This window comes from Zosterops lateralis, assembly GCF_965231275.1.
Source record: "Zosterops lateralis genome assembly, chromosome: 1".
Taxonomy (NCBI): domain Eukaryota; kingdom Metazoa; phylum Chordata; class Aves; order Passeriformes; family Zosteropidae; genus Zosterops; species Zosterops lateralis.
The window spans coordinates 120840834-120867734 of NC_139762.1; the positions used below are offsets into that span (position 1 = coordinate 120840834).

At 38.8% G+C, this 26901-nt stretch overlaps 1 protein-coding gene across 4 annotated transcripts in view; it reads right to left on the bottom strand.

The window, feature by feature from the left end:
• Window positions 1–25631, bottom strand: part of UBE2W (ubiquitin conjugating enzyme E2 W) — a 42150-nt gene extending 16519 nt beyond the window's left edge. For 3 of the 4 annotated variants that reach the window (XM_083861308.1, XM_083861309.1, XM_083861307.1), the window contains exons 1-5: window positions 25593–25631; window positions 7033–7124; window positions 3950–4052; window positions 1310–1465; window positions 26–101 (exon numbers count right to left, since the gene is read on the bottom strand). In XM_083861308.1, coding sequence (XP_083717434.1) covers window positions 26–101; window positions 1310–1465; window positions 3950–4052; window positions 7033–7124; window positions 25593–25607 — 442 coding nt within the window. In that variant the 5' untranslated portion in view covers window positions 25608–25631. Of the gene's footprint in view, window positions 1–25; window positions 121–1309; window positions 1466–3949; window positions 4053–7032; window positions 7125–25592 lie in introns of those variants that run through there. The other variant, XM_083861310.1, reaches the window with a different exon arrangement.
• Between the last annotated feature and the right edge of the window lie 1270 nt (window positions 25632–26901).

Below are 26901 nucleotides of genomic sequence, written 5' to 3' on the forward strand. Positions count from 1 at the left end.
TTTCTGGCCCTAGTTAGATACTTACCATGATACCACCATTTTGTTTTCTTTGGATTCTTGTTACATGTTCTTACATAAAATGAGTTATCTGGAGGTCGCCTCTGCAACAGAAGAAAAGACCTACAAATAATCAAACAATCCTCATATTGTAATACACGAGTTATTTAATAAGCTTATGGAAGATTACCATGTGAAGGCAGCAAAAATGAGGTAACAGGCAGGACTAGACCTTTTCAGTCAAGAACAATCTCTTAAAGATCCAGGTAACAAATTCTCGCTTGAGATACTCCAAGAAAATAAAATAGTAAAAAATATCAAACAGTTTGTGATAATTAAGGGGAGAAAAAAATGGGGAAAAAAACAAACAAACAAACAAACAAACAAACAAACAAACAAACAAACAAAAAAAAAAAAAAAAAAAAAACACCACCCAACAAACAAACAAAAGAAACTAACTCACAAGAAACAGCAGTCGTTCAAAAAACCCCCCCAAATTAAATTCCTTTGCAGTTTTGGGAATCTAATTCCAATGTATTACATCAAATTTCCATCCTAAGGCTCAGCTTAGAGTGGGTGAAAAAATGAATTTAAGTATCTTTATCTGATCATTATTATATATTCTCCAGCTTTCTTTGTAAGTGCTGTCATTTGCAAAACTCATAGCATAGAATACAATACAAAGCCATTTGGGGGTGGTTTTTTGACTACATATATGACTAGGACTGATTGGGGTGCAAAATAAATAGGCATGTTTGGATAGCACATAGGGACAAGCTCTGACCACACCAAACTTCCACAGACAGCCCTCTGCGAAAGAAATGGTCAAAAGTGAAAGGGCAATCTCTTTACAAAAAGGTCTAAGGTATTAATGCCAAAAAAGCAGCTTAGCACCATTCACTTCCCTGAAATGAAAATTATCAAGCTCACTGAAATAGTACAGACGCAAAGTTAGAAGCATCTGCACTAAAGACATGTCACTAGGCATTCTGCACTGCCTTTGGAGGAAGGATAATTTTACAAAGAATTGTCCTGAAGTACGACTGAACTTCACAGTTAGTACAACTGGAAGGGTTCCATCCACTACTCTTTTCCAGTAATGATATATAAGCAGGTTACCATGAAAACAGTGGCAAAGTACTGACTGCACTGCTTATTTTGCAATTCTAGCTTAGTATTTTCTCAGTAGTAGAAATGTAGATACAGTAGTTTTGCCTAATTTAAAATTTGAGAAATGAAAATTTTACTTTGTAAAGTAGAAAATTGCTAGCTTTTACTTATTCTACTTCAACAGTGCTAAAAAAGCCCATACCTTTTCTTTGCAGCTGGAAAGCATGCTAATAATGCTAAGACAAACAGATTGCACTGAGAGGGCTGGAGACCAGTCTTCCGTTAGAATGGATAAACAGATATGACCATTGCTATAAACATGAGGATGAACAGGGATATTGTCTCCAGTAAACATGACCTAAAAAAAAGAACAAAAATAACTAATTTATAGTCCCACTTTTAAATAAAACTGTATTGGTTTTGGGAAAACAATATAATCTTATTTAAGAAGCAGGTCTGCCATTTTCAGTTACACTAATTAACACACTTTAGCTTGTTGGGTTAATTCAATTTTGGAAAGAATTAAGTGAAATGTAAAATACTCAATGGAAGCCTAAATAGCTAGTGAAGATGGAGTTAAAGAAATGGTTAAATATAAGGGATTTTCTGTTAATATTTATACAGCATAGAAAAATGCAAAGTTAACAATGTAAAGACAGTGCAAAATCTTGCAGCCTCAGTCTTCCATGTCCTAAGGAATACAGCTGTCTAGACAAAACACTGGGTTTTAATGATTTGATAAGCCACAATGTTATACACCAAGAAGCACAACAATATTCACAAATTATTCCTATAAACCTGGACGCAACAGAAATAAAATTCTGGACAACTCATCCAGGTTCCAGCATGAAGAATAAAACTAAAATTCATCCATCTTATCAACTATAAATAAAGGACTTGTGAAACCAAAGCATGTTACCAAATAGGAAATATTTTAAAAACACTACTTCAAATAGAAAAAAAAATATTTGGCATGGAGAATATGGAAGAAAAGCATTTAGAACCTGAACTCCTCTCTATTAAAAGATACTATCACAGACCAAAAAAAAGACTAGAAAAGCAATTTTCACAACTACTGCTCTTATATCAAATTTTTGTCAAACACATCATCGGTTCAGGACCAATGGAAAGAGAGTAAAAGTGGAATCTTCATATCAGTATTATACTCCTGAACTTCTTTTCCAACTCCTGTTATGCAATAAAAACATAATCTCTATCACTCATAACTGTAATATCCAACAGTTTCTTAACTGTTTCTTAAGCTATATAAGTATGCATAGAAATACATAAACATGATCACAACACACCCACCTCTTCACTGCAACAAGAAGCAACACCTTCATCATATATGAGACTGAAATTAGAGAGCTTAATTTATCTGCAAAATGGCAGACAGGGTTCTAAGACATAAGAGAAACTGGCTGCAGAATGATCTTTAATAGGTCTTTAAATTAGTATTCCTTAAGCATTGAAGGGCTTACCTTCATAATCCTGTAATGTTTCACTTGTAACTAATATACTACTTTTACAGGACAACCTGAACTAGGCAGACTAGGTAAGTAAAAGCATGCAGTCTATGACAGACAACATATATTTAAAGGCAGAAAACATTCAAGTAATTAAAGCAGTACGAGTGAAAACTGTCAACTCACAGTAATTAGATTTGCAGGAGAGGTAATTATAACTGAGAAGTCTGTAGTGCAGAATGACCCTACTGCACAGCGATGTTTGAAAAACTGAAGTTCTAGCTATCTAAAACAAACCAATATCCAGTATTTAAATTTTTAATTGGTTTTTTTTGTGATAGAATTCAGTGTAGATGTATGGATCCAATTTGCTGCTTAACAATAAATTGCACAGAGCCACACACACACAGGCTGGGTAATGAAGAGAAACAACATGGAACCAAATTAAACTGGCTACTCTCTTGTGGATCACCTGTAAGTAGTACCCTGCAAACCTGATGAGGTGCAGAAGTACCAGTTCTGGTGGCCAGTTTGTTCTGTAGAACACTGAAAGTCAGCATTGTAGTGTTTATCATGGTACCTAAAAAGATGTTATGGTTTAAGTGTTTCTCACAGCTCCATGCTTCAGTTTTAACACCAATGAGAAAAGTTGAAGAGATCATTTCTAGAACTCTGAGCTGAAACAGACAGCACAGCACTAAGGCACTCTTTGCTTTTCTCCCTCCTTTTCCAGAAAAGCAGGGGTGACAGCTAACCACTACTCTTATCAGCCACATTTTGAAATGTTTTCCTCAGGTAATGGAGGAATGGATGTACACAGGACATTCTACAGTCTCTAGCTCTGCTGTCCCTTCAGTTCCCTGGGTTGTCTTGAAAACACACAGTATCACATACCCCAGTGACAACACTACTTGCAGGTCTCTCAAGCACATCATGTATCTACGAGAATCCCTATCAGAAGAACAGTATTTCTTCAGCTGTATTAACAATGGCAGCAGAGAAGATGCAAGAGTCTTAAAAATCAACCAGAAAAAAATACGTTGAAAGGAAGAAGGGATGAAGCGGCAGTTTATTGTTTACTTGGCTCCTGCATCACAGTAAAGGGGATCTTCCTACTTTACCCTGCATTTCATGACATGAATATCAACATCAAAGAAGCCTCCAGTTTACACTATTTCCATCTGTCCAAGCAGACATCAGAGCCCTATACTTCACTGCAGAATCATTTGTAAAGAAAAGGCATCTGCACAATGTGTTTAATACAAATTAATGTAAGTGAAGCTGACATGAGGCTATGTGGATAATACAAAACTCAACACAGGTCATACAGCTGTAACCTGAAGGCAGCAGTAAGAGAGTAAGAAGGCAGCAGTTACCTGAGGAGAATCAAAAGGATACCGACTACTAAACTTAAATAAAAGCTGAAATTTTTCCCCTTCATAGAGTGTTCCTGGAGCACCTTCCATGTCCACAATCCACCTAAGAAATAGGGGAAAAAGCTGTTAGCATTGTGGACTGACAAATTAATACTTTACTCCTGGAGCATTGGACTAATCAAATCAAATATCAATCACAGCCAGACCGCCTAACGTCTAACACTGTAACAATCACAAAGGTGAGCAATACATCAAACCTGTATTTGAAAGAAACAAGCTTGATGTTTTGCATACAGGCACTGACACAGTGATGCAAATTATAAATGTAATTATGACTTGAACTATACACAGACCCATCAGTTCCCAAGAAATGGCTGTTAATGTGAGATGACAAAGCTGAAAAAAAAATCCTGGTTGAAAACTTAAAAGGTTTGGAAGGAAACACACTAGTACACATTCTCTTTTGTGTTGTTCTACTTATCTGTCAAGGAAAACAACAATACAGTTTATTAAAATAAAATCTGTAACCAAGAGAAAAGGGCAAAGCTCATTTTGTACTTACACCTGTGAAAAACTCAGAAATTAAATGATACCTTGCAGGTAATGAAACCAAAATGGGAAATGTTAGTAGTATAAAAATTAAAAGGCCCCAGCAAATTAAAACTAAACCAAAAAAAAAAAAAAGGGCAATTTGAATCTGTAAGGAAGATAACACCCCAATATACCAGTATTATTTTTCCTCTGCTTCTGCTCCTTCCACCATCCTAACCTTAAAGTAGCTGACAGGTGGAGTTGCTGGGGAAGAGGGTGGTGGTGCTGCATGTAGGGGATTTATCGTTGTTGGGTTTGCACTGTGGTTTTTTTAATACAGCTAAAACCAGATGCTGTGCATATTGTTCAACACATACAGCAACCTTCTGCTATCTAACTTCTATTATTTTAGACTTCTACTGCTGACCACTTAATACCATCCTTTGTGGCATCATTTACCCATTTTTGGTTGTTCACCTTTGATTGAGTTTTACAGATCTGAGCAACATGGTAAGGTAAAGAGACTACAAAAATACTCAGATATGGTTTACATCAATTCAAGGAAGGCAGCTGAGATTTTGCAGAACAGTAGTGTACTCAGAAAAGTTGACATCCCCAGCTGGCAGCTCTGATAATCCTTTCCTCAACCTCTCCATCCACCAGTAATACATACTCTCCCTCTGTATTTAAGTTATGCACATTTTTTATTTTCCCCTCTCTCGCTCTTTGGGTTTGTTTGTTTTTTTTTTTTGTTTTTTTTTTTTTTTTTTTTTTTTTGCTGGTTGTGTTGTTGTTGTGTTTTGGTTTTTGGCTTTTTTTCTGAGAAAAACTGTGTATTTAATAAACTGCTAGCTCTTACAGTCTTCAAGAGGAATGCATCTTCAAGAGAGCACAGTGATGACTGTACAGTGAAGGCAGGTGAAGTACATTTCCTATTTTAACTTTGTGAAGATGCCTTCAATTTAATCTATCTGCACTCCAGATCACTTATCTCTTCTTATGCCTTCTGCTTTTACATTTATACACACAGTGCACCGATACTCTTTAGATTTATTGGTTCTTGTGATCCAGAACTTCCACTTTCAAGTTTTTTTAATAGTTTACTTTACTAAGTAGAAGATAACTTTGCCTGGACATTGCTCCTTTTATGGTCAAGGAATCAGTAGAACCCATATTTCCTGTGTGCTTTACAGTTTAGCCTTCTCAAATTTCTAATCCTTGTATATTTAAAATAAAAGATTGCTCAATGTTTCAAATGACCCAGTTACATCACCTGATCCAATTATTTTATTCAACATCTTTAAAACCCAAGCAAGTATTGCTACACAATTTTTAATGCAACTGTAACTTGATTAATGAATTCAAAACATGCTATCCGATACCACAAATCCTCAAAGAGAAAAAAAATATCATTTTACTTGTGACAGGAAGCTTCTAAAACAGTGACAGTTTCAAAATCTAGTATGACAGTAAATAGAAAGCTTTTAGGTGCAAGGTATTGAAAGGTATAGAAGTTGTACAGGGCAGAAGTTATAATGAGGTAGTACTTTGGAAACAGAGATATCCTTTTCCATCTGCATCACACTTTAATAGTTTTTTGCTGAAATAAGTGAATACCACTTCCAATATCAGACTGACTCATTTTTGCAGAAAACTAAAAACTGCTATTTCAATTCTAGTCAAATTCACCTGCATGAAGGATTACAAAGGCCAGTATCATTTAAAAAGCAGCGAGTGCTTCACTCAGTATATGAGTCTCAGAAAAGCCTCATGTAACATGAGAATTCAGCTCTATGTTTTAAGCTGCTCCATCAATCAATAATCAACAGCCCAGAATGTACAGTCTGAGATCATACTCCCATTGATGTTTACATGTCCTCAATTTTTAACATTTCTCTAAAATGAAACTAAGGAAGTTATGGGAAAAAATGTCAACACAGTCTGAATCTTTTGAATTTCCATCAATTAAAAAATAGATTAATACCAAGAACAACTCTTGTCTATTTTAACAGACAGAATATTTTACCATGCTTCTCCTCCCATTTCATGAATCACCAAGAAAGCCAAGGCAGGGAAAAAAGTGCAAAAAAAGTGTACCCAGACAACTTTGCTTTTTAAGAAGTTTTCTCCACTTGCCTTAGAGAAAGAAGGTAATGAAAATTAATAGCTGTGACATATATTCTATTCAAGCATGACAGAACTCTAAAACAGCTACTCCATTATTTCAATAAATCTAAAAGAGTTTTGGAGGTTAGTAGCTATGAAAGATAAATAAATTATTTTATTCTAAAAAATGCAGAAGCTTTTACCAATTGACAGTTTGTTAGACAATAAAATGCCTAATAAAAAATTAGTAAATTCACTACCCCATTCCTGTAAGTGTCCAACACTTTACTGCAATATGCTTATTAAGGAGAACAATGTTTCATTGCCTAGATTAAAAGCAAAATTCCCAAAGTTACGTGGAATAAGTGGTGGAAGTGTTTAGAGAACTTCTCATTACTTAAGTCTTTTCAGCACTATAGCAGAAATGAAACAGTACATATACTTACTGTGTAATTGAATTTTGTACACTCTTTTCATCTAGAGTCATCCCCGGAGGTGGATCATTTTGAAATGCCAATAGTTCTTTTTGTAATCGTTTCTATAAAGAAATTGTACGGAATATTTGAAATACTAAATAAAGTTCAACAATAAACATGCATATACTTAAGTACATTTCATCAATTTTTGAAAGGTAAAAGGAGTTTTACTCGACAATTTAAAAACAAAGTGAAATTGAAAGGTGAGAAAGAAGGATGACTCCCCTCCTAGAAAATCAGCTGAAGACACAGGCAAAAGTAAGTTACAAGCCTTAAACTTAATTTTTGGGTAAAATGCAAAGGCACTTATATTTGCAACACTGGAAAAGGAAGAGCTGTTGTGTTACAAACTACACAGAGGTATAACTGAATTTGTTGTATTACAAAAACATCTATAAGAGCTCTACCCCTAGCAGCAAATATTTCATATTTACACAACAACATGAGATTTATAATTAAATCTACAAGACTTTAACAGCACAATTTCCTCCTCTAAGTAATCTAAGACACTTCCATTTGGCATCTGTGCAAGCCTTTGCCTTCTTCTAACATCATCCCAGAGGACAGAAGAGAAAACTAAAACAACTCTTTGTATTGCGCAACACAAATGAAAAACATTCCACTAAGTGCATCTCAGAACCTACAGAGTCACAGCACTAATTAAAGTGTTACGGCAGCAGCTCAGGTAATCCTTGCCTGTTTCGACAGAGATAAATCAGTCACTGCAAGCAGCTGTTTCTATAACAACTCCCAGAACAGTTTCTTGCACTCTGTTGAGCAAGGGAAAGGCAACCTCTGTCAAGTGCTGTCATTGGCACTGCTCTCAACTTTCTCCATATAAACAGTTACACAATATGTTTTGTCATTTCCAAGCCATCTAGATGATAAAAAGTTCAAGGCTTTCTTATTTCTACTGTCCTTTTTCCTGCCAACAATTTACCATCCACAAGTTCACTTCAACCACACTACTAGTTAAAATGATCATATATTCCAAAGGAATAAAAATATATGGTTTGGGGCTTTAGGACCTCATTTTCATTCAATATCCAATTTTTTAAAACAAAGGTTTATCACACACTTGTAGCTATTTTCCAGTGCTTAGTAGAACTTAAAAAAACTCCCAGGGGAAAATAAAGTGTTGATTTTTCAACATAGAAATTATTCAGTATCCCATCAAATATATTTGAAATCAGATTACAATAAATTCAACCACATAACTCATAAAGAAAAGGCCCCTATACATTCACAATTTATGTTCTGAAAATACTGAGTTAACTTTCTGTCACTGTCAAGCAGCCCTGAAAACTTCCCTGAGCTTCTATATTGAAAGCTCCTACCTGGCACTGAGATATAATATAAACAAACCAAATGCATTTTCACAAGCTGTATACATTGCTCACACTTCTTTATGCCCAGATTAAGAAAACACTAACACTGTTTTCAACACCACTATTATGAATTAAAATGCAAAGGAACGAAGTTACAAAACCATTTTATAAATCCTTAATTTGAATGGCAGAGATGTTTTGAAGTCAATTCTCTTTCTGTCACTTCCCCAGACCACCATCAAATAAACCTCAAAGGCAGTCAACCTTTGTACACTTTGTCAAATACAGAAATACTTAAAAAGTTCAGAGATGAGAATCTTTTACGACAATGGAAATTCAAACTCCCCTAAAGAAGAGATTTGGAAACATTGGTTACAAAATAGCAAATAACATATGTATATAAGAACAGCAAATAATTCAGTACATCCAATTACTTATACATGTAGATCAACTATTCAATTTTGTTTTTATAAAAAGGAGCCTAAAACACATTTTAGATTTTAATTAAAATCAGAAATGTTAGGCTGTAAGTGTCTGACAGTAATCTGAAGAGAGAAAATTTTGTCTGCTCTGTATCCTAAAAAAAAATTCAAACTACCAACACTTAAAATATTATCTAATTTCAAGTTTGCACCTTTGGCCCTTTCTCCGACAATCATTTTTTCAGTCTAACAGACTCAGCCATGCTTTTATCTCACTAGTGAAAAAATATCCTCGTTTCAGAGGTTTTTCGTTCTCACATACTATGTTTATGTTCCTTTCTAAACAAAAAAGCCAGTAGCAAAAATTAAAAAATAATTGTATACTTGAACAACAGAGTATGTGCTCTGTTCCTCTGATCCTAAAACATTTGCTGACACTGGCATGAGGGCCTGTCTATTCAGCAAAAATAATACATACAGACAATATATTACTTCTCATCATTTGCAATTCAAAACAAAATTCAAAAAATATATCCCAGAGAAATAGCAGGAAATACTATTTATACTTTGGGTCAAATGTGTCACATCAAACAAAACATATTTTTGAAGAAATTATTATTTCCCAGTTAGTCAATTCAAATAATAAGTATCAACGTAAGGCAGAAAAGCAAAGTCAAAGAAGGTATAAGACATCCCACCCATAAAACATCCTGGAAAACTGGAAAAAACTGATGAGCAGAAGGCTACACTACTCGACAGCTGGTTTGGGGTTTTTTGCCTCAGTCTTCAGTGGCAACCTCTCTTCCCACATCACTCACGGGGACGGACAGCAGGAGGGAACAAAGTCTCTCCCACTTTAAGTAAAGGTCAGGTTCATGACCACTTGAGGAACCTGAATATAAACAAATCTCAGAGACCCAGTGAGCTGCATTCGACTCCTGAGTGGAATTGGTGGATTTAGCTGCCAAGCCACTTTCCTTATTAAAACATCATGGCAGTCAGGTGAAGTCCCAGCTGACTGGAAAAAGGAGGGCAGCGACCTGTCAGCCCCACCTCTGTGCCTGGGAAGCTCATGGGACACATCCTCCAAAAGCTGCACTATGACACTGTGACAGAGAAGCGACTCAGGACAGCCCCCAGGGCTTCACCCAAGGCCAAGTCCTGCCTGACCAACCTGGTGACCTTCTACGGTGGAGTGACGTCAGTGGACAAGGAAAGGGCTACAGATGTAATTTATCCGGACTTCTGGTAAGTCTTTGCCTTGCTCCCCTACAACATCCCTCTCTCTACGTTGGAGAGAGACGGAGTCAATGGGTGGACAGTCACATCCAGAGGAGTTGGAATGAAATGACCTTTACACTCCCTTCAAATCCAAACCATTCTATATTCAGTTCCATCTGACCTCTATTCGCAGCTCTCAGTGAAAATATCAATAAGAGAAAAAAAAAAAAAAATCTATGCCATTGCCATATAAAGCTGAAAAAGCATGTTCAGTAGAAAATGAATGTGTTATCTATTAAGTTACAGAACTCAATAACCCAGAAAAGCAAGACTAACACTGTCAGTGTTACAATGAAAGCAATTTATAGCAAATAAATTTATCACATTGAAGTAATGGAATCCACAAAAGCCTTGATCGTGATTATCTATTAAGCACAGGAAACTCCAGTGCAATTCTGATTAATGGTAAATTTCTAGACACAGCTCCTCACTGGATAGGGAAAGAAGGGTTTAGAGGTGAAGAAACATACAACTCGTCTGGATTTATTCTTGATTCAGAGCAATATCCCAAACAAAACCAAGTTTCAGCAGAAAGCATTTCCTTCTTCCTTACAGTAACCTCTCTAACCCTATGTCTGCCTAAAGAACCTGTATTCCATTATCTCCATTCTACTGCACCTTGATGGAGATCAGCACTGCCCCTTCACAAATAAAGAGACTCTCACCCTAGCATTGCTCAGGACAGAAAAGTAACAACTGCTATTAGAAGAGAACTTCTTCATTTTTCATATCTCCAGCTATACTGACTATCTGGATAATTTGTCTTGATATTGAAGATCAAAGGAAGTATCTTATAATAAGTTCCTGGATTTCTCCAGTCGTCAATGACAGGAATTCTCATAGTGTTACACAGTTCAAGTGGAAAAATGCTTTCAAAGACTTCCTAAGCATTAATCTTGCCACTAGAGATAGAAGTAAGGCAGTTTATATACAAACAATTACTTCTATTGGACCAACAGACACACATTTAAGATGTGATTTAAGCCCATTATTTGTTAAGGAGGACTTTTCTCCAGCTGGAATAATAAAATATACTCTATATTTCAAAACACTCTACTATTCCATTAACCACACCATACAAGTTAATAATTCCTAATCTGATGAACATATCTGGGTATCTTTAAGAGGCTTTCACCACACATTTTTAAAATTTGGGGAGTTTTTAATCAAACATCAGCTCAATTATTTCTGTACAGAATAACAAAGAGCTGCCTATAGACCTTTTCCAGAACACGAGAGTATTCTATAGCACCTGGAACAAAACTGTAGAGACACAAAGGGCCTACTAACCAGAATTCATTCAAACAGTGAAAAAAAAATGTTTTAAGAGAGAGACTAAGTAATATTTAGAAAATAATCTTTAAATCAACTTCTCTGGCCAATGCATTCCAGTGTTTCACTACCCATGGTATAAAATGTTTCTTTTGTATCTTACTTGAAATACCTCATGTCCCAATTTGTATCTATTGCCCTTTGTCTTCCCATTGTGGCTCTGTTTCCCCTTGATACCCTCCTATTGTCTTGTGGTAGGCGTCAGCAAGCTCTCATTTGCCTTCTCTTCTTAGAGCTGAACAAACCCAGTGTCCTGGGTTGTAGTGTAGGATGTACACAAAGTATTTATTCTAACACCATCTCCATGAGCTGTTGGAACCAGGTGGGGCAGTGTCTTCCCAGGCCCCTGCCTTTGGGCTCTCTTCTGTTAATGGCCCATCAATGCCTTGCCCGTGACTCACAGGTAACTCCCTCCAGGAGTTATCTCTGTTTAATGGGCCATCAAGGACCCACTTCACACTCATCATCCCATTGTGAGATGCTCCACCCAGGGGGAGGAGCCAAGCATTCTCACCTGGATATAACCTGGTATGTGGGACAGTACAAGCAGCCCTTACCTACTGGATTCCCAGAGGAGCACAGCTACCAGACCTTTCTACAGGATCACTGCTTCAGGAAGACCACCTCACCTGGACTGCTTCCACCATCCTGCTCAGGCTGTATTCTGACTCTGTCAGTGGTCCTTTGTGTTATTGCATTTATTTTATTTTTACCTTTTTATCTTTCTTCTTATTAAATTGTATTTCTGACTTGGAGCCTCTCACTCATTTTGCTTTCAAACCACGACACCCAGTCTCCTTGGAGGTCACGCAGTTCAGCCCTGGCCACCTGCCTGTCCTCGGCTGGGCTCACCCCAGGACCCCACTGTCTGTCCTGCACTGGACCCCACTGTCTGTGCTGTACTGCAGCTCCCTGAGCTCAGCACTCCAGGCGTGGTCCAAGTACCAGAGAGAGCAGAAGAATCCCTTTCCTCCAGCTGCTGGCTCCACGCTTGCACAGACAGCCCCATGTGCAGTTAGAGATACTCAAAAAACTTGAAGATGAAGGACTATATTTTTCTTCCTCTCTTTCTTACAATGATTTATCTCCTGTTGTGTCTCATTAATACAGAAACTGGATTATCAGGAAACTGATCTAGTTTTCAAAAAAAAGCTCTTAAATTAAGCCCTTAAATATTAGATTCATAGAGTTTAATTAGGAAACCAAGTTCCTCGTTGCCATAGTAATTCAGAAAACATCTAAAGTTTAAATTCAAAAACTTGAAATTAATTATCTTCAGTGTTGAATAGTATTTGCTGACCAAAAAGGTTACAATGGACATTAATTTTCTTACATCAACAAAGTCTAAACACACACTCTTAGCTTAAAGACTCAAATGTACTTCAAAAAAACGTGACTCTGGTATATCGAGCCCACACACAATAGCTACAAAAGGCAAATTGTGACTCCAAGTTCCTCAAATTAAGCATTTGAACAGGAAAGTTTCAGCAGTGGGAAAGTCTTTTTTGTATTTGACAGCCACGAGTACAGAATTATTGGTTTTGTTTCCACAAACATTCTAGAAAATTAGCAGCAATATGCATAGGAGGATAAAATATAACAGACTGACACTTTTCAGACAATTTTAACTCTCATTTGTAGAATCTTATAAACTTAGGACTTAAAGATACCTCTCCATCTTCCCAACATAATGAAGTTGTCTTAAAAGCTTTTAACATTTTTTCACATCACTTTATCTCTTCTGTATGTAACTAGAAGAATTTTCTTTATAGTTAAGAGATCTAGGTGGGTTAAATGAATTATGGTCAAATTACTTCTCTTAAGGCTTCATAGACACTTTTATTTATTTCAACTCATATCTCGCCTTTCCCAATCTCTACTCAAGTAAACAGTTTCAAGCCAACGCAGGCTGCCCTCAAAATACCCCTTGGCAGGTTCACTCTGTTCAACAGAACCAAACACTCCCTCTCAATCAGACACCCAGTCTAAACAACCACCTACAACTTCCATAACATGTGGACTGATCTTTATGGTTTCACAAAAAATAAGAGTCCACATGATTGATACCACATTTTTCTTGTGTGCTTATTCAAATGTCACACCAACACACATGGAAAATTTTTGCACAGTCAAAATACAGCTACTGCTTCTCTTTCTCTTAAATCCATTTGGCTAGTTGTCATTTCTAATTGCCAATTGTTAGCTATAGCTATCAGACTATTTGGTCTGGTGATTTCCAGAAGTCAAAGTTTCACCTGAGAGTAGAAAAACAAAAATAATACTTATCATCTGGAAACTTGCTCAAAAGAATTGCCAAAAGTCTCAGATTCAGTTGCTCAAACACTTTTTAAAAGCAAACCAACCCATACAGCTAAATTAGTGACTGACATAATATCCAGTGTCTAAAAGATATTGAATCTGCCCTTTTTGTTTGGTGGGCTTTGTCATCAATTCAGGTATTTGTCACCTATTCTTCACTCTGCTTTCCTATTTACAGGCTCATCCCTTTCCTCATCTTTCTAATGATTTATAAGAACATCTTTTGACGCTTTTCAAATACACCAATTTAAAAGAATGAATCGTGAATAAATTTCACTTTTACATGCTTGTCCTTTTAACAGGAATTACTTAGTTTCACTATTCTGTTCTGTACAAAGCTTCCTCAATCTTCATGTCACTGAACAGGCCTTCATGTTGCCATATTGACTTTTGCTATTATTCCTACTTTTTTACATACTGAGACAGCTTGATCCCATACATTAGTAGTTTTTTCTAAAAACCTGTAGCCCTTCAACACTCCAGCTATATTAAGACGTGCCTAACTAAAGTCAATACCACAACTGCTTTTGGTTTTTTCCTTACCATGAATCAGGAATACCAATTTTTAATCACACACTCAATTTGCTTTCAGCCTCTCAACCAGCTCTTTCAAGTCAAAATACAAGCTACTCATGCCTGAAATAGCCCCCACACAAATGTTCCCCATACATTGATACACTCTTGGGAGCTGTGCTTGCTTTATTGTCCTTTTCCCATCACAAGACACTCTCTTTCAATGTTAACCCATCAGAAGATTTCATATAGAAGCACCTTACCTGCTCATTCACTTTCTGCTGAAAGGGAATGGAAGAAAGCAAGCTGCAGACCTATAGGGGAATACATGAGGGATGCACGGGCAATCCAACTTTGATATTGTCCTTACTTTTAAGAGATAATCTTATGCTTAAACATTCTTGTAATACAACTTTAAAGTAAACCAGAACTAAAATGTATCGAATTGATAAAAAAAATTGATAACTGATTCACAATCTAGAAGGAAACAGAACAGCTGAGTAAGAGTATCAGAGACCCAGGACTGGTTGGGTTGAAGGCACAGTCCTTCAACTAGAGGAATAATCACCTGCAAAAGGCAGAGGAGTGATGTAACCAGTAGTTTATAGAAGCATTTTCAAAATACTTGAAGTATTTTGAAGAGGAAGTCTTTGAAACCAAGATTACTTATTCACCTATGTCTACAGGAAAGACAGAATGAGGGATGAAATCCAAAGAACACCACTTAACACTGATCCAAGCATCACTTCCAAAAGAAGTTTATTCGAGTACTTGAGACACAACTGACATAGCAATGGTTTGCATCCTGTTGCTAATTCTGTCAAACAGGATTTGTGCAACTCCTTTGATTATCCTCCACAGATTTTCTGAGGTATTAAACCCCTAAGACTTCTTACAGCACATGGAAAAAAAGAACAGAAAATTAATTGGTGCCAGTGGAGTAAAATTCCTGACAGCTCCCCAGACAGCTCACAACCACCTCTATCATTTCTATCCTGACAGACAGCAATCAGTGTCTGTCATGGTTAGAGTTAAATGTATGTCTGAAGCCAACAGCTTCTAGCAAAAACACACACTCCTCTTTCTCCAAACGGGCACACATCTTACGTGGTGACCTCTGGAACTGGGGAGGTGACATCTCAAATGCCACAGCTGAATTCTCACTTGAGTTGATTCTTGATGAATCACATAAAGAAGCAGGCAGGGCCTGCATGTAAAAAAGATGCAACATGTGAAAAAGGAGAGGAGGCATCAATACAGGACAGGAAGGAATTCAGAAGTTTTCAATACAAGTATTTCAGAATCAGCCCTAGAAACAGGTAGTTTGGTCACTGTGTACGACTGAGCTGGATATTACAGCACATAAATGCTTGTTAATAGATACAAAATTATCTCACTGGTCTCTGGGTCCCTGTTAGCTAACTCAAGTGTCAATAACTTACTTTCCTAAAGCATATATGGCATCAGCACATTGCCCAAAACCAGAGATCTTTTTTCTGATTCTACCACAAACAAGGGACACCATGGACAGGCTGGATAACAGACTTTAATCACAATCCCTCACAATGAAATAATGCAAAGGTATCTTCTTTACTCACCATGAAAACTTCCCTAGCTCTTGCAGGCATGTGAAAATTACCTTTCCCAATGCCTTTAAAAAGAAGCATCAGTATCAGGAGTCTATTTTCAGTTCTAAGCCCATTGTCAGAACTCTTACAACAGCTTTGCCCCTCCCTTGGAAAAGTGGAGCACAGAGAGTTAAAGTTTAACAGAACTAAGGGGCAAACAAAAACATGTGTACAGTGAAGTCAGAGGGGTCACTACCAAGTACAATTTATGTACATACAGCTGAGGGCACCCAGGCCAACCAGTGAGTGTTGCCTCAGGTAACGTTTTATTCCTCATAACCGAAGTGGGCAAATCATACAGACAGTGGCATATTGGCTGCTGATTAGCAGTAAAATATTAACACATTAATCAAATCAAGTTCAAATGGATGTCCATTCTCCTGGCTTATTATCTCCTATGAGTTAAAATGACAAACTTTGAAAACATAAATGATACAAAGAAAATAAAATTGCAATCCCTGAATACTTCACTTTTTGTTATTTCAAGAAATGCAACACAAACCGTGCAGCATCTTAAATATCTTAAATGAGTAAACTAAATGATGAGCTATCTTAGTCAAATACTTTACCTACAACCTATTTCAATGATTTTCCTTTTCATAGAGAAATAAAGTAAGGAGGAGAAAAGCTCAAGTGATTAAACCCAAAGCAGATTCAGCAAAAGACATGAGACATTAAGGGAAGTGGTAAGAATTTGGTAGAAAATAGCAAGGGGAAAAGCAAAACTATCAGTAGAGCAGAAACTTACAAGCAGAGCAAAAAATGACAAATGGAAAAACAGATTCCTTTCACTTCTGCTGGAGGAAATGTTTCATTGCCACACCTTTTTTCACCATTAAAACACGATGTGATGGGCAATTTAACTGAAATGTGGTGGCCTTTTCACCTGGACTGGTAGGAACTCAACCAGCCATGTCCAATAAGGTAATATCACAATGATAGGAAGAAGCAAAGATGGAAGAGCAACTTCACAGACTGGGAAGCACGAACGACCCAAATGTCTGCACTTGAATTGTGTTACAAACCTTCTATTTCTATGCACTCAAATTCCCTTCTCTTTGTTGCAAGAAACCACGAATGTAACAATCTTCCAAGGCTGAGACTTCCTGGACACTGTAAACTCAAATCTTAATCTGGCTTGAAGATCAAAGAGGAAGAAAATTAACTCATAAATTGTTTGAAGTTAAACATTAATCCCACAAGGACTCCACTCTTCTATTTTATATTGGTAAAGCTGTTGCATTCTAGGGAGACCTAACAATATTTCTTCCATAACTACCAACACTCTCTTTCACATCCAACAATTCAAATGGGTCCAATCTCTGTTGGCACCAAAATGCTGTCAGTAATATGATAAAGTCTTGGCAAATAATTTACATTTTGCTTATAAGGTGACAGCCTGTCACCTCCTCCCCCATTCAAGCTATAAAATGTTACACAAAAAACATCCTTTCTGTTTTGGAGAAGGTTTTACATGCAGGAGAAATAAATGCACTGTACAAACAGCAACCTTGTCCCAAAAGAGGAGCTGGAAACAGGCTGTAACCACAGTGCTGTACACCACCACCATGTTGATTCATAAGCAAAGCTGTTGCTTGACTGTTACTACAAGCTACTGGCCTGAGAGTGTAAGACCACTGTAACTCTATTTTCAGTATTTCAGTTTCTTCCATTCACAGGATTCTTACTGAAAAGTGCCTCAAATCCAGAGGATTTGAGGTTCTAAAGTTCTAAACACCAGGTAGATAGTTATGCTTTTCAAACTAAAAAAACTCAACACATTTTAAACAGTTTAAGTATTCCAGGAACTCACTGTACATTACTCTCCAATTAGAAACTTAATTCAAAATACAAAAGAGCTCTCAAACAGAAGAGAAACAACAAAGATTAACAACGGTGACATTTATGAAAAAGTTACCTGCTGCCATCTCGCCACCTAAGAAATCTAGAGAATGACAGTTCCTACAAGTATTTCCCAGTCAACCCGGTCATTCAGGAAAGTCCTTTGCAGATTACATCCCATAATTCAGATGAAATCATTTGCTCCAGACTCTCAAACACACAAACCATCCAGATACTTGATTATCACAATCCTGCATGAATTTTTCCAATCAAACTTCTTCTAGTAAACTTTAACCAAGGCCCAGAGGAGGAAAGATGGATAATTGTCTGGGTGTGAATTAAAGCTTCAGCAAGATACAGAACAAAACAGCTCCACAAAAATACTCTGTCCATTTATAAGTAATACTGGGATTTCAGCTCAAAGAATTGTTTTTCAGTTTTATCTATTTTTGGCTGACTAGCAGGTTTTCAATCTATACTGAGAATGCAGAAGCAGATTAGTCTCCTCCTCATTTCTAATAAAGCATGTTAACATCTGGCAACCCAGTTCTAACGTTATTTCCTCAGACCAATCCAGACTTCAAAGATCTGAATGCCAGGCATTTTGCACATTTCTCTTGTTTTAAAGGAATCAAATGGCAATGCATGAATCTTTTTATCAAACTATTTACAGTAAGTTTCCATCAGTCATCTTTTGTTCTTCTGAGAATTTAAAAATTTCAAAAATCCAGTTATGGATTGAGGGTGGTGGGAGGAAGGACTGTTGATTTCTCAGTTTGGTAACAGAATACTATTTTCACATGCTCCAAGATATTCTAAAACATTTGACTGAAGGGTCAAAGCAACAGTCCTCTTCAAAGGGAATAATACACTTGACCTAAACTCACTAAGAGACAAGATCAACCTGAAATCCTAACTACAGTATAATTAAAGATAAATCACAATAACTATACACACACAAAGGAAACATTCTGTACTTCACAGTCTGAAAAGCTTTCTGCCAGATAATCAAATTTTTTACAATGAACCTGTAATTTGAAAGCAAATTAAGTGGAATCCACTATTACAGAATAAGATGAAACTGACAGTGAGTCATCTGCTTTGTAAATGGAGTCTTTAAATGTACCAAAGCCTCACACAGTAATAAAAAGTTAACCACAGATAATTTTATCTTTTAAGGAAAAGAGTCTGGCACTACTTGAACTGCTTCAGTAAAAGAAATCAATTTAAGACAATAGTGAAGGCTGGCACAATGAGGTCAACCATATGTTTACCAGGGAGTTTCCCACCTTTATAAAAACATTCCAAAGGTTGGTAACCAAGATAAAGTGTTCTACTCTGACAAAAAAGCATTGTAGAGAGAAAAAGAGGTAAAATGTTTGAAGTAGCAAATAGTAACAAGATTTAAATACTCATCCAATCCATATCCCTAAACGCGACAGGGGGAGAGTTTCTAACTTAAGAAGGGGCAAGGAAACTGAATGGATTTAGGTTTCTTATTGCTGGCCACCAATTCCTAATGAAGAAGAAATAAATAAATCAATGTGAAAAAGTAGCATCGAATTCTATGAAGCATTTTATTTCAGCAGACTTTCAGGGACAATATTTGCTATGCTCTAGTAAACTATTATCATAATTTATTGACATTTATACAGATTTTCTTCTTGAGGCCGATTAAGCAGTACTTTTAATTAAGTTGCACAAAAAAAGATGACAACAACTTTGTATTTGTAATCACCCAAGGAGAAACAATTATTTTTTAGTACTGTGTATGAAAGGATGAATAGCTAGTACCCTCAATGAGATCATTAATTAGCAAAAATGTGGTGTCTCACAATTCCTGAGTTACCATCACTAACTTCTGTCCTTCCTTTACTAACACATTAATATTGCTTTTAGGAAGGCAAATTATAAGGTTCTCTCCCTTTTTTCCCTGGCATCGCTGACTGATACCTGTTTTTCATGCCAGTAATTAAGGTCACCTGAGGAAAAACAAGCAAACAAAAAACCAAACAGCAAAGGCTCAAAGGCTTGCACAGATTCCAGAATATATTTACCCAAATGACTGTAAAAGCTCGAACAGATTCCAGAATACCTTTTGAAAGCCTTTAACTGCCAAAAGCAGGCAGAAGACATGTTATGTGACTGTCATTGATCACAAAAGGTTGCTTGCTGGCTCTTTTTATTTCAAACGTTTAACCTATATTTTCATTTGCTGTCAATAAATGAAGCTGTATTAGGTTTCAGCAAATAGATAATACTATCCCTTTCTCCCTTCAAAAGACAAAACCTATATATCCAGCTGACAGTTCTGTCACAGTCCTTCACCACTTCAAAGCCACACGAGATGCACAAAATTTCTGGCTCCAAGTACCAGCAAAAGACCTTCGTCATCCTCTTCCCCTCTGCCCTAGTGGAAATTTTAGCCTGTAATCTGCTTGCTCGCTCATCTCTCCGTTGTAAACCAAGGCTGTGTGAGAGACATGATCTAATGAGGCATTACATGATCTGAAGGCATTTTCCTTCCTTGCACACAGCCGTGACTCCGGGTACATTCAATGGGAATTGTGCCTTCTCTCTTTCACATGAATAGGGGTAACCTGATCTCACTCTCTGGGCGTAGCTGCCGGTCTGGCCGATACCTGTGAAGATCCTTCAGTCTAAAACTCTTTGCTCAGTAGAATTGGAGCAAACAATTAGAGAAAGTACTTGATCACCGAGTTTCGCGCATTGTTTGAACTAAGCTGCTTTAGCTTATTAATTACAAACTCACTTTGAGCCTTCCAAGGGAGCAGCTTAACAAGACAACATTCCCTGGCTCTTGCAAATGTATTGTGTTCTATTTTTCTCTTCTCAGAACTCGAACTTGAGCTAGGCCTAAACACAAGAAACTATAAAACTCAGCAAAAAATAATTGCAATGAACCAGAATTACTCTTCTTTACAACAAATACCTATTTTATTTTCCGGATTGAAATCATACACGTGAGATACCAGTGTTCAACTTGAGAGGTTGAAAGCATCCACGGTTTTTTACATTTTAATTGTACAGTTGTCTATTTGTAAGGAAGAGCTGCTGATAATGCTCAAAGGACGCTGGTTTCAAGAAGCTTTTCTGCTATTGCTTTCTTTCTTGCAAGTGAATTCTTCCATCCCAGCTCAAAAAATCTGCAGCAGCTGCACAGTAAAGTATTTCCCAAAATTCTATTTACACAGGCAGATACAAGAACAAGCAAATGAGACTCCTGAGGGGCTAAAGCCATAACTTTTATTTATCTCCACTGAAGACTATAAATGTTAAACTTCAGTTGATATTCAAATCCAAACTTTATTAATAAACCGCCAAGATTAAATTAACTCATCTTGGTAAAATAACTACAAGTTTTTATCTTATTTCACTCTAGCATGGTTATATGCCAAAGCTAATATAGAACACATCAGTACAGACTGATTACCAAAGGTTATGTAAAGGACTATCAATCTCTTAGTGGACAGAAGGAATTATTTTTATTCTCTACTCATTCTGGTTTCAGTTATGGTTCTCACATTTCTCAGTTTAAATAATTACTGAAATTTTTATCTTCAACAGCATTTCACCAATGGAACTACTAAATATTTTATTAACTACCAATTATTTTATTCTGTTTATATCCCAGATTTGGTTATATAGCTACAGCACCCAATCATTTTCCTTTTTTCCTCTTTTGAAACAACACAAATAGCATCCTGTACAATGGCATTTAACAGTACAGAACCAATGTGCATAACCATCCAAGTTCCAATTGACTGAAAGCTCTTCTCACTCAAGGCTGGGGGTTTGGGCTTTTTTTGGAACACACAATAAAAATAGTTTAATACATTTTCCTGGACAAAGCTTTTAAATAAGAAAAAATTATTGCCAAACCATTAAATAAAAACACTGCGACTTTTGACCAAAGATTGAGCAATAAGTAATTGTTCTGAGAACAGCTGGAAACACAGAACTTCCACTAACACCAGAAGTGCAGGTAAAGAATAGAAGTGTAACCAAGAGCATACGTATTTTTTCTGGAGATTTCAGTAACCTATAAATATTGACCTCATTCCCTACCCCAAAGAGTAAAAATATTGGGGTGAAACTTCTAGGAAGTTATCGTATTGCTACTAGCTTGCATTCTGTGATACAAGTCCCTTGGGATCTCAAACCGGCCATGAATTCTGCATTGTCATCTCATAGTTATTTTATTAACGGCTGCCTGTTTTCATTTTCATTTCAAAAAAAATACATTTTCCAAAAAAAAATTCTGTTGATGGAACAAGATTTTTCAAGTAGCACTTTGTTGTGCTGTGTGCAAGTAATGTGATGGTAGCCCACCATAGCAGTTTTTGAGGAGTAACACCAAGAGCACAGTGAAAGCAACACCCTCCACGCTCTACTAAAGATGTTTGTGTCATTAATTAATTAGCTCTTAATTCAATTGGATGGAAATACCTACATGTACAAATCTTATGAGCCTAACTTTACAGAATATATTAGAGTTATTCTGATGACAAAAAAAAAACCCCTAAAACCATTCCTCTAAATGTTTCCCCAATCCCACAAATAAATCCAGGGTTTGTAGTATTAAAGCTAAAAGGAAGTGAAAGGTAAATCACAGTAATTAAGATGCCAGTATATCAATAAAGTCAATCTTTCACATTTATGATGCAAATAGTTCATATCTGCACATTTAGGGAAAGGCTCTAATTATTTAACACTCTGGACAGCAATGACATATTTCCTGTACATTTTGAACTGAACTTCCACACTCTATTTTTTACCTGCTGTTCCATTCATAACACAAGTCCTGTGTTTCCAGCTGTTCTGAGAACAACTGTTTACTATTTCTTTAGCATTTGCCTTTAAAGGCTTCAGATTACTAAAGATGCTATATTAAAATCTGCTAAAGCAAATCCATTCTATTCCTGTGTTCTACATTACTTGTCCCTTTTCAGAATATTTCTGTGTTTTTATCCAGGAGCACATTGCACAAGTTCGGGCTTCTTCTGGGAAAATCCTTGCAAATGAGTATTCTTCCTTTAAAGGCTTGTCTGGGGGTGTGTTAGCTTTTTTTAAGAAAAAATATGATTTGCCTAAAGTTATGCAAAGCAGGTTTAAACCAGTCCAGCAGTGGCAAATTAGCAACAGCAGGGTGGTTAGAAAACAAAAACAAGATCCCATAAGCACTGGCTTCTATTATTGCAGAAAAAAAGGGTTACAGAAAACTCTCATTAAAGCCTGTCCACACAGACAAAACTCACTGTAAGTTTAATGACACAAAGGCTCAAAGTCACAGGTTTTACAAGTTACTGTGCACCCACTGAACTGCAGTAACTACCCAGGTCGATGCTCAGAGCCATTAGGAGAAAGAGGCAATTTGTTGCAAGTTTCAAAACTTCCCTGTAGACTGGCTAAGAACAGAATAATCAAGTAACTCTCCTAACTTCATCTGACACTTTTCAGTGGATCTGTAAAAATAAAATGTAATTAACCCGGGGCATCATACACTGTTGTAAAAAACTATAGCAGTTTAAGAAGTAACTAGAACTTACTTTATGCACCAAAATGTATCATTTTTATCAATAACATAAATAATATTGTCATAACAGTACAGTGTCAGACCACTGGTATAGTCAGAGATAGCAATAAGTTACACAAACATTTCAGATAAACACTGGGTATTTAAATAACTATACTTAATCAGAAAAAGGACATCCCTTTGTTGTGTCAGGCAACTTAGCAGACAGCACTAATTACAATAAATTAAATTATTCTGAACCAAAAAGAACATTTAAAATTATAGATACCAGTTTCCTTTATAAAACATTTTTTCACACTGAACACTTAAATGTTAATTGATAGAATTCAAATTCTTGAAATCTTGCTCACCTGGGAGCACATCTATGATACAATTGTTTGTTCTACTGTTCACTTACTAAATTTTCATTTCTGTTTCCTGTTTACATCTCCTTTCCAACACGCTAAACTACATTATTGAATTAGTAGTTTACTAAACATAGGAAAGAGTAATTAGAGCATCCTGCAATTAGCAACATATAGACAAAAAACCTTCATAAATGTCCTTGAATCTCTCATCAAAAGACACCAGAACATCACGTAAGAAAACAAAAAGTGTCATCTTACAGCTGGTATTTCTAAAATGAAAGCCAATTACAACATCAGACTTAAGACACGGCTGTAATTTCGGGAAGAAGTGTTACCCTCCACAGATCCGAGGTTCGGGCAACATTTGCCATTCATGTATCCTCAACAACCTCGTTTAATGTGTAACCATTTTTCCCCTCTACAGAGGGAGCAACAGGAATTCGGGAGAGGCAGGCTGCAGAACTAGGCCAGAGACAGCGGCACAGCCTCACCGAGCCCTTCCCAGAGCGCCTCTTCCCCGCCTCACAGCTGCCATTTCCCTGCTTCTCACAGTTTTATAAAATATACTTCTCAATAAACTAGAGCCTCTATTTTGCAGCTGAGCTTGTAAAAGTCTGCACATTAGAAGCAGAGCATTGCAAAAACACATTTGCCAGACAGAGCTCATAAAACCAAGGCAGATCAGAGTACCTGCCTAAGGTGCTGCTAAAAGAAGAACATTCTGTACAGTTTGTTCAATTTCTTGCTCTCGTTTCATTTCAGTAACTCTGAAAGACACACCGTGGGGAGGGAGGGGGGCAGCTGTGCCTCTAAACTTCAGGAGAATAATTTTTATCCCGTACAGTTCAATGATTTGACATTTTAACTCTTTTTGGCTATGCTAAATCCAGGTTATTAGGAAAAATTAAACAAATTTCATTCATTTTATGCACTCTTTCTGTGCTGTTCTACTACTAGTGACAAAAAAAATGTAAGCTATACTGGACCAAAATGAGTGCGGATCTAGATGATCCAAATATAATGGAAAACTGTAAATATCCAAGGAAAAGTAGAGAAGTTGCTGGTTAAATAAGGAGAGACAGGGACCACTGCCACAAAACCTAGAGATCTTTTCTCTTGCCCCAGTGGTAATAAAGCATCATCCACTCAGAGCAGCACACGGTGAAAGTGATCCATTCCACCAGAGCAATTCCCGCAGCCCCTATTTAAGAACCCTTTCGGAGCAGGCATGAATGAATAATTCAGCTGGAAATACCTGTCGGGCAGCAGGATGTTCCATGCTGCTGTACCTACAGCAATCCCGTCCGGCCGAGAACGCCAGACGTTACTTGTGCCCGGGCTGACACCACACGGCCACCCCATTCCAGGGAGAGAAGGAGAACCCCACGGGCAGCCCGGGGCTCGGAGCGGGACCTGCCTGTGCCGCCCCCGGGACTCGGAGCTGCCGCTCACGGTCCCCACGGTGCCGCGGGGAGGGCCGGTGTGACACACATTCCCAGGGCGCCCAGCGAAGGTCCCGGGGGAACAGGGATCCCTCCGTCCTTCCCTGGCCGGCCCGGGGAGCGGCGGCACCGCCAGACACCTCCCTGAGGCGCCTCTTCCCCCGGGCCCGGGGCCTCCCCCGGTGCCTCCCCGGCCTCGCCCCGCCCGCCGCCGTCCCAGGCCCGGCCTCGCCCCTCACTCCCCTGCGCCTCTCACCTCCATCGCGGCGCCGGACGGGCCCTTCCCCGCCGCCACTGCCCGCCCTCCCCGGCCCCGCTACCCGGGAGTTCGCCGCCCTCAACCTCTGCCCGGGCGGTTCCTCCCTCCGTCCGCGCCGCTCTTCGCGCCGCGCACGCACAGGCACGCACAGGCACGCGCCGGGCGGAACGGCCGCTCCCGGCTCGCTCCCGACTCTCCCCCGGCTCCCGCCGCCGCCGGGCCCCGGCGCTGCCCCGGGCGCTCGGCCGCAGCCGCCTCACCTGCATCGACGCCATGATGGATCCGCCTCCTCCCCCTCCCCTCCCTCCGCCCCGCCCCGCGCGCTCCCCGGTCACGTGACCGCGCCCGCCCGTTGAGCGGCCGCGCGTGCGCAGTGCGCGGGGCACGGGCGGTGCGGGCGGGCCCGAGGAGGGGGAGCGGCGCGGGCGGGCGGTGTTTGTGGCCCGCACCTCTGCCCGCCCCGCGATTGCCCGGCACCGCCACCCAAGGAGCGGGAAGGGGTCGATTCCCCGCCGGCTTCTGTTTGTGAAGGTTTCTAGGGCTGCACGTGAAGAGGGTTTAAGTGACTCGAGTAATGCGGGCCGTGCCCCGGGCTCCCCTCAGGCCTGGCGTGCCCTGCTGGGAGCGTCATACAGTCATAGAACCGTAGAATTTTAATGACTGGGAAGGACCTTTGAGGACCAGCTGGATGCGACACCCCGGCCATGGGCAGCAGGGCCGCCTCCCACCAGGCCAGGCTGCTCAGAGCCCCGTCCAGCCCGGCCTTGAGCGCCGCCAGACAGGGATGGGCGTCCACAAACCTCCCCGGGCAGCCTCTTCCCTCACCGCCCTCACAGTAAAGAACTTCTTCCTGATATTTAACCCAAATTTCTCTTCTTCGAATGTGTGCCATGGCTCCATGTGCTGTGCCCGCCGCAGCGGCAGCCGGAGCTGAGGGGCTGCTACTCTTGCTTTTAGAGGGGCAACACGTTGTGACGTGGTGTAGACCCTCACAGAGGACAGCAGGCAGCAGTAGGGTGAAACATGGAAGGCTCCTTATTATCTGATTTTAATAGTTTATATACATTTTGTACAGAGGGCCAGGATTGGCCCAAGGAGGTCACAACCTCGTGACTCCATTGGTCAATATGACCATCAGTCAAGTTCTCTCTCAGAGAACAAGAATGCAAAACATAGAGATAAATTTTAAGAATACAGTATTGTTTACATGAAGCAGTGTGAGAAGCTGCTGCAAAGACTCAAATACTTGAAAGCAAGAAATGCAAGAGTGACAAGGGGCCGTGGGGCTCCCCTGTCTCTGTGCCCTCCCCTGTGCACTGCCCTGCCATGGATCATCTCATTTTCCTGCACTGGTGGTGTACCAGTCCAAATGAACATGGCTGTATTTTAAGTCAGAGCATTCCTGGATTCTACGTTTTCCTTTCCTGGACCAGAATAATCCCTGTCCTTTCCACCAGCTCCTTTTGCCATTATCTGTGTAGGTGAAAATAAACAGACAGGGCTCAGTAGAGTGGCTGTGTGCAATCAATAATAAACAACTTGTGGAAACAGACTTCATAAAGCTGTTAC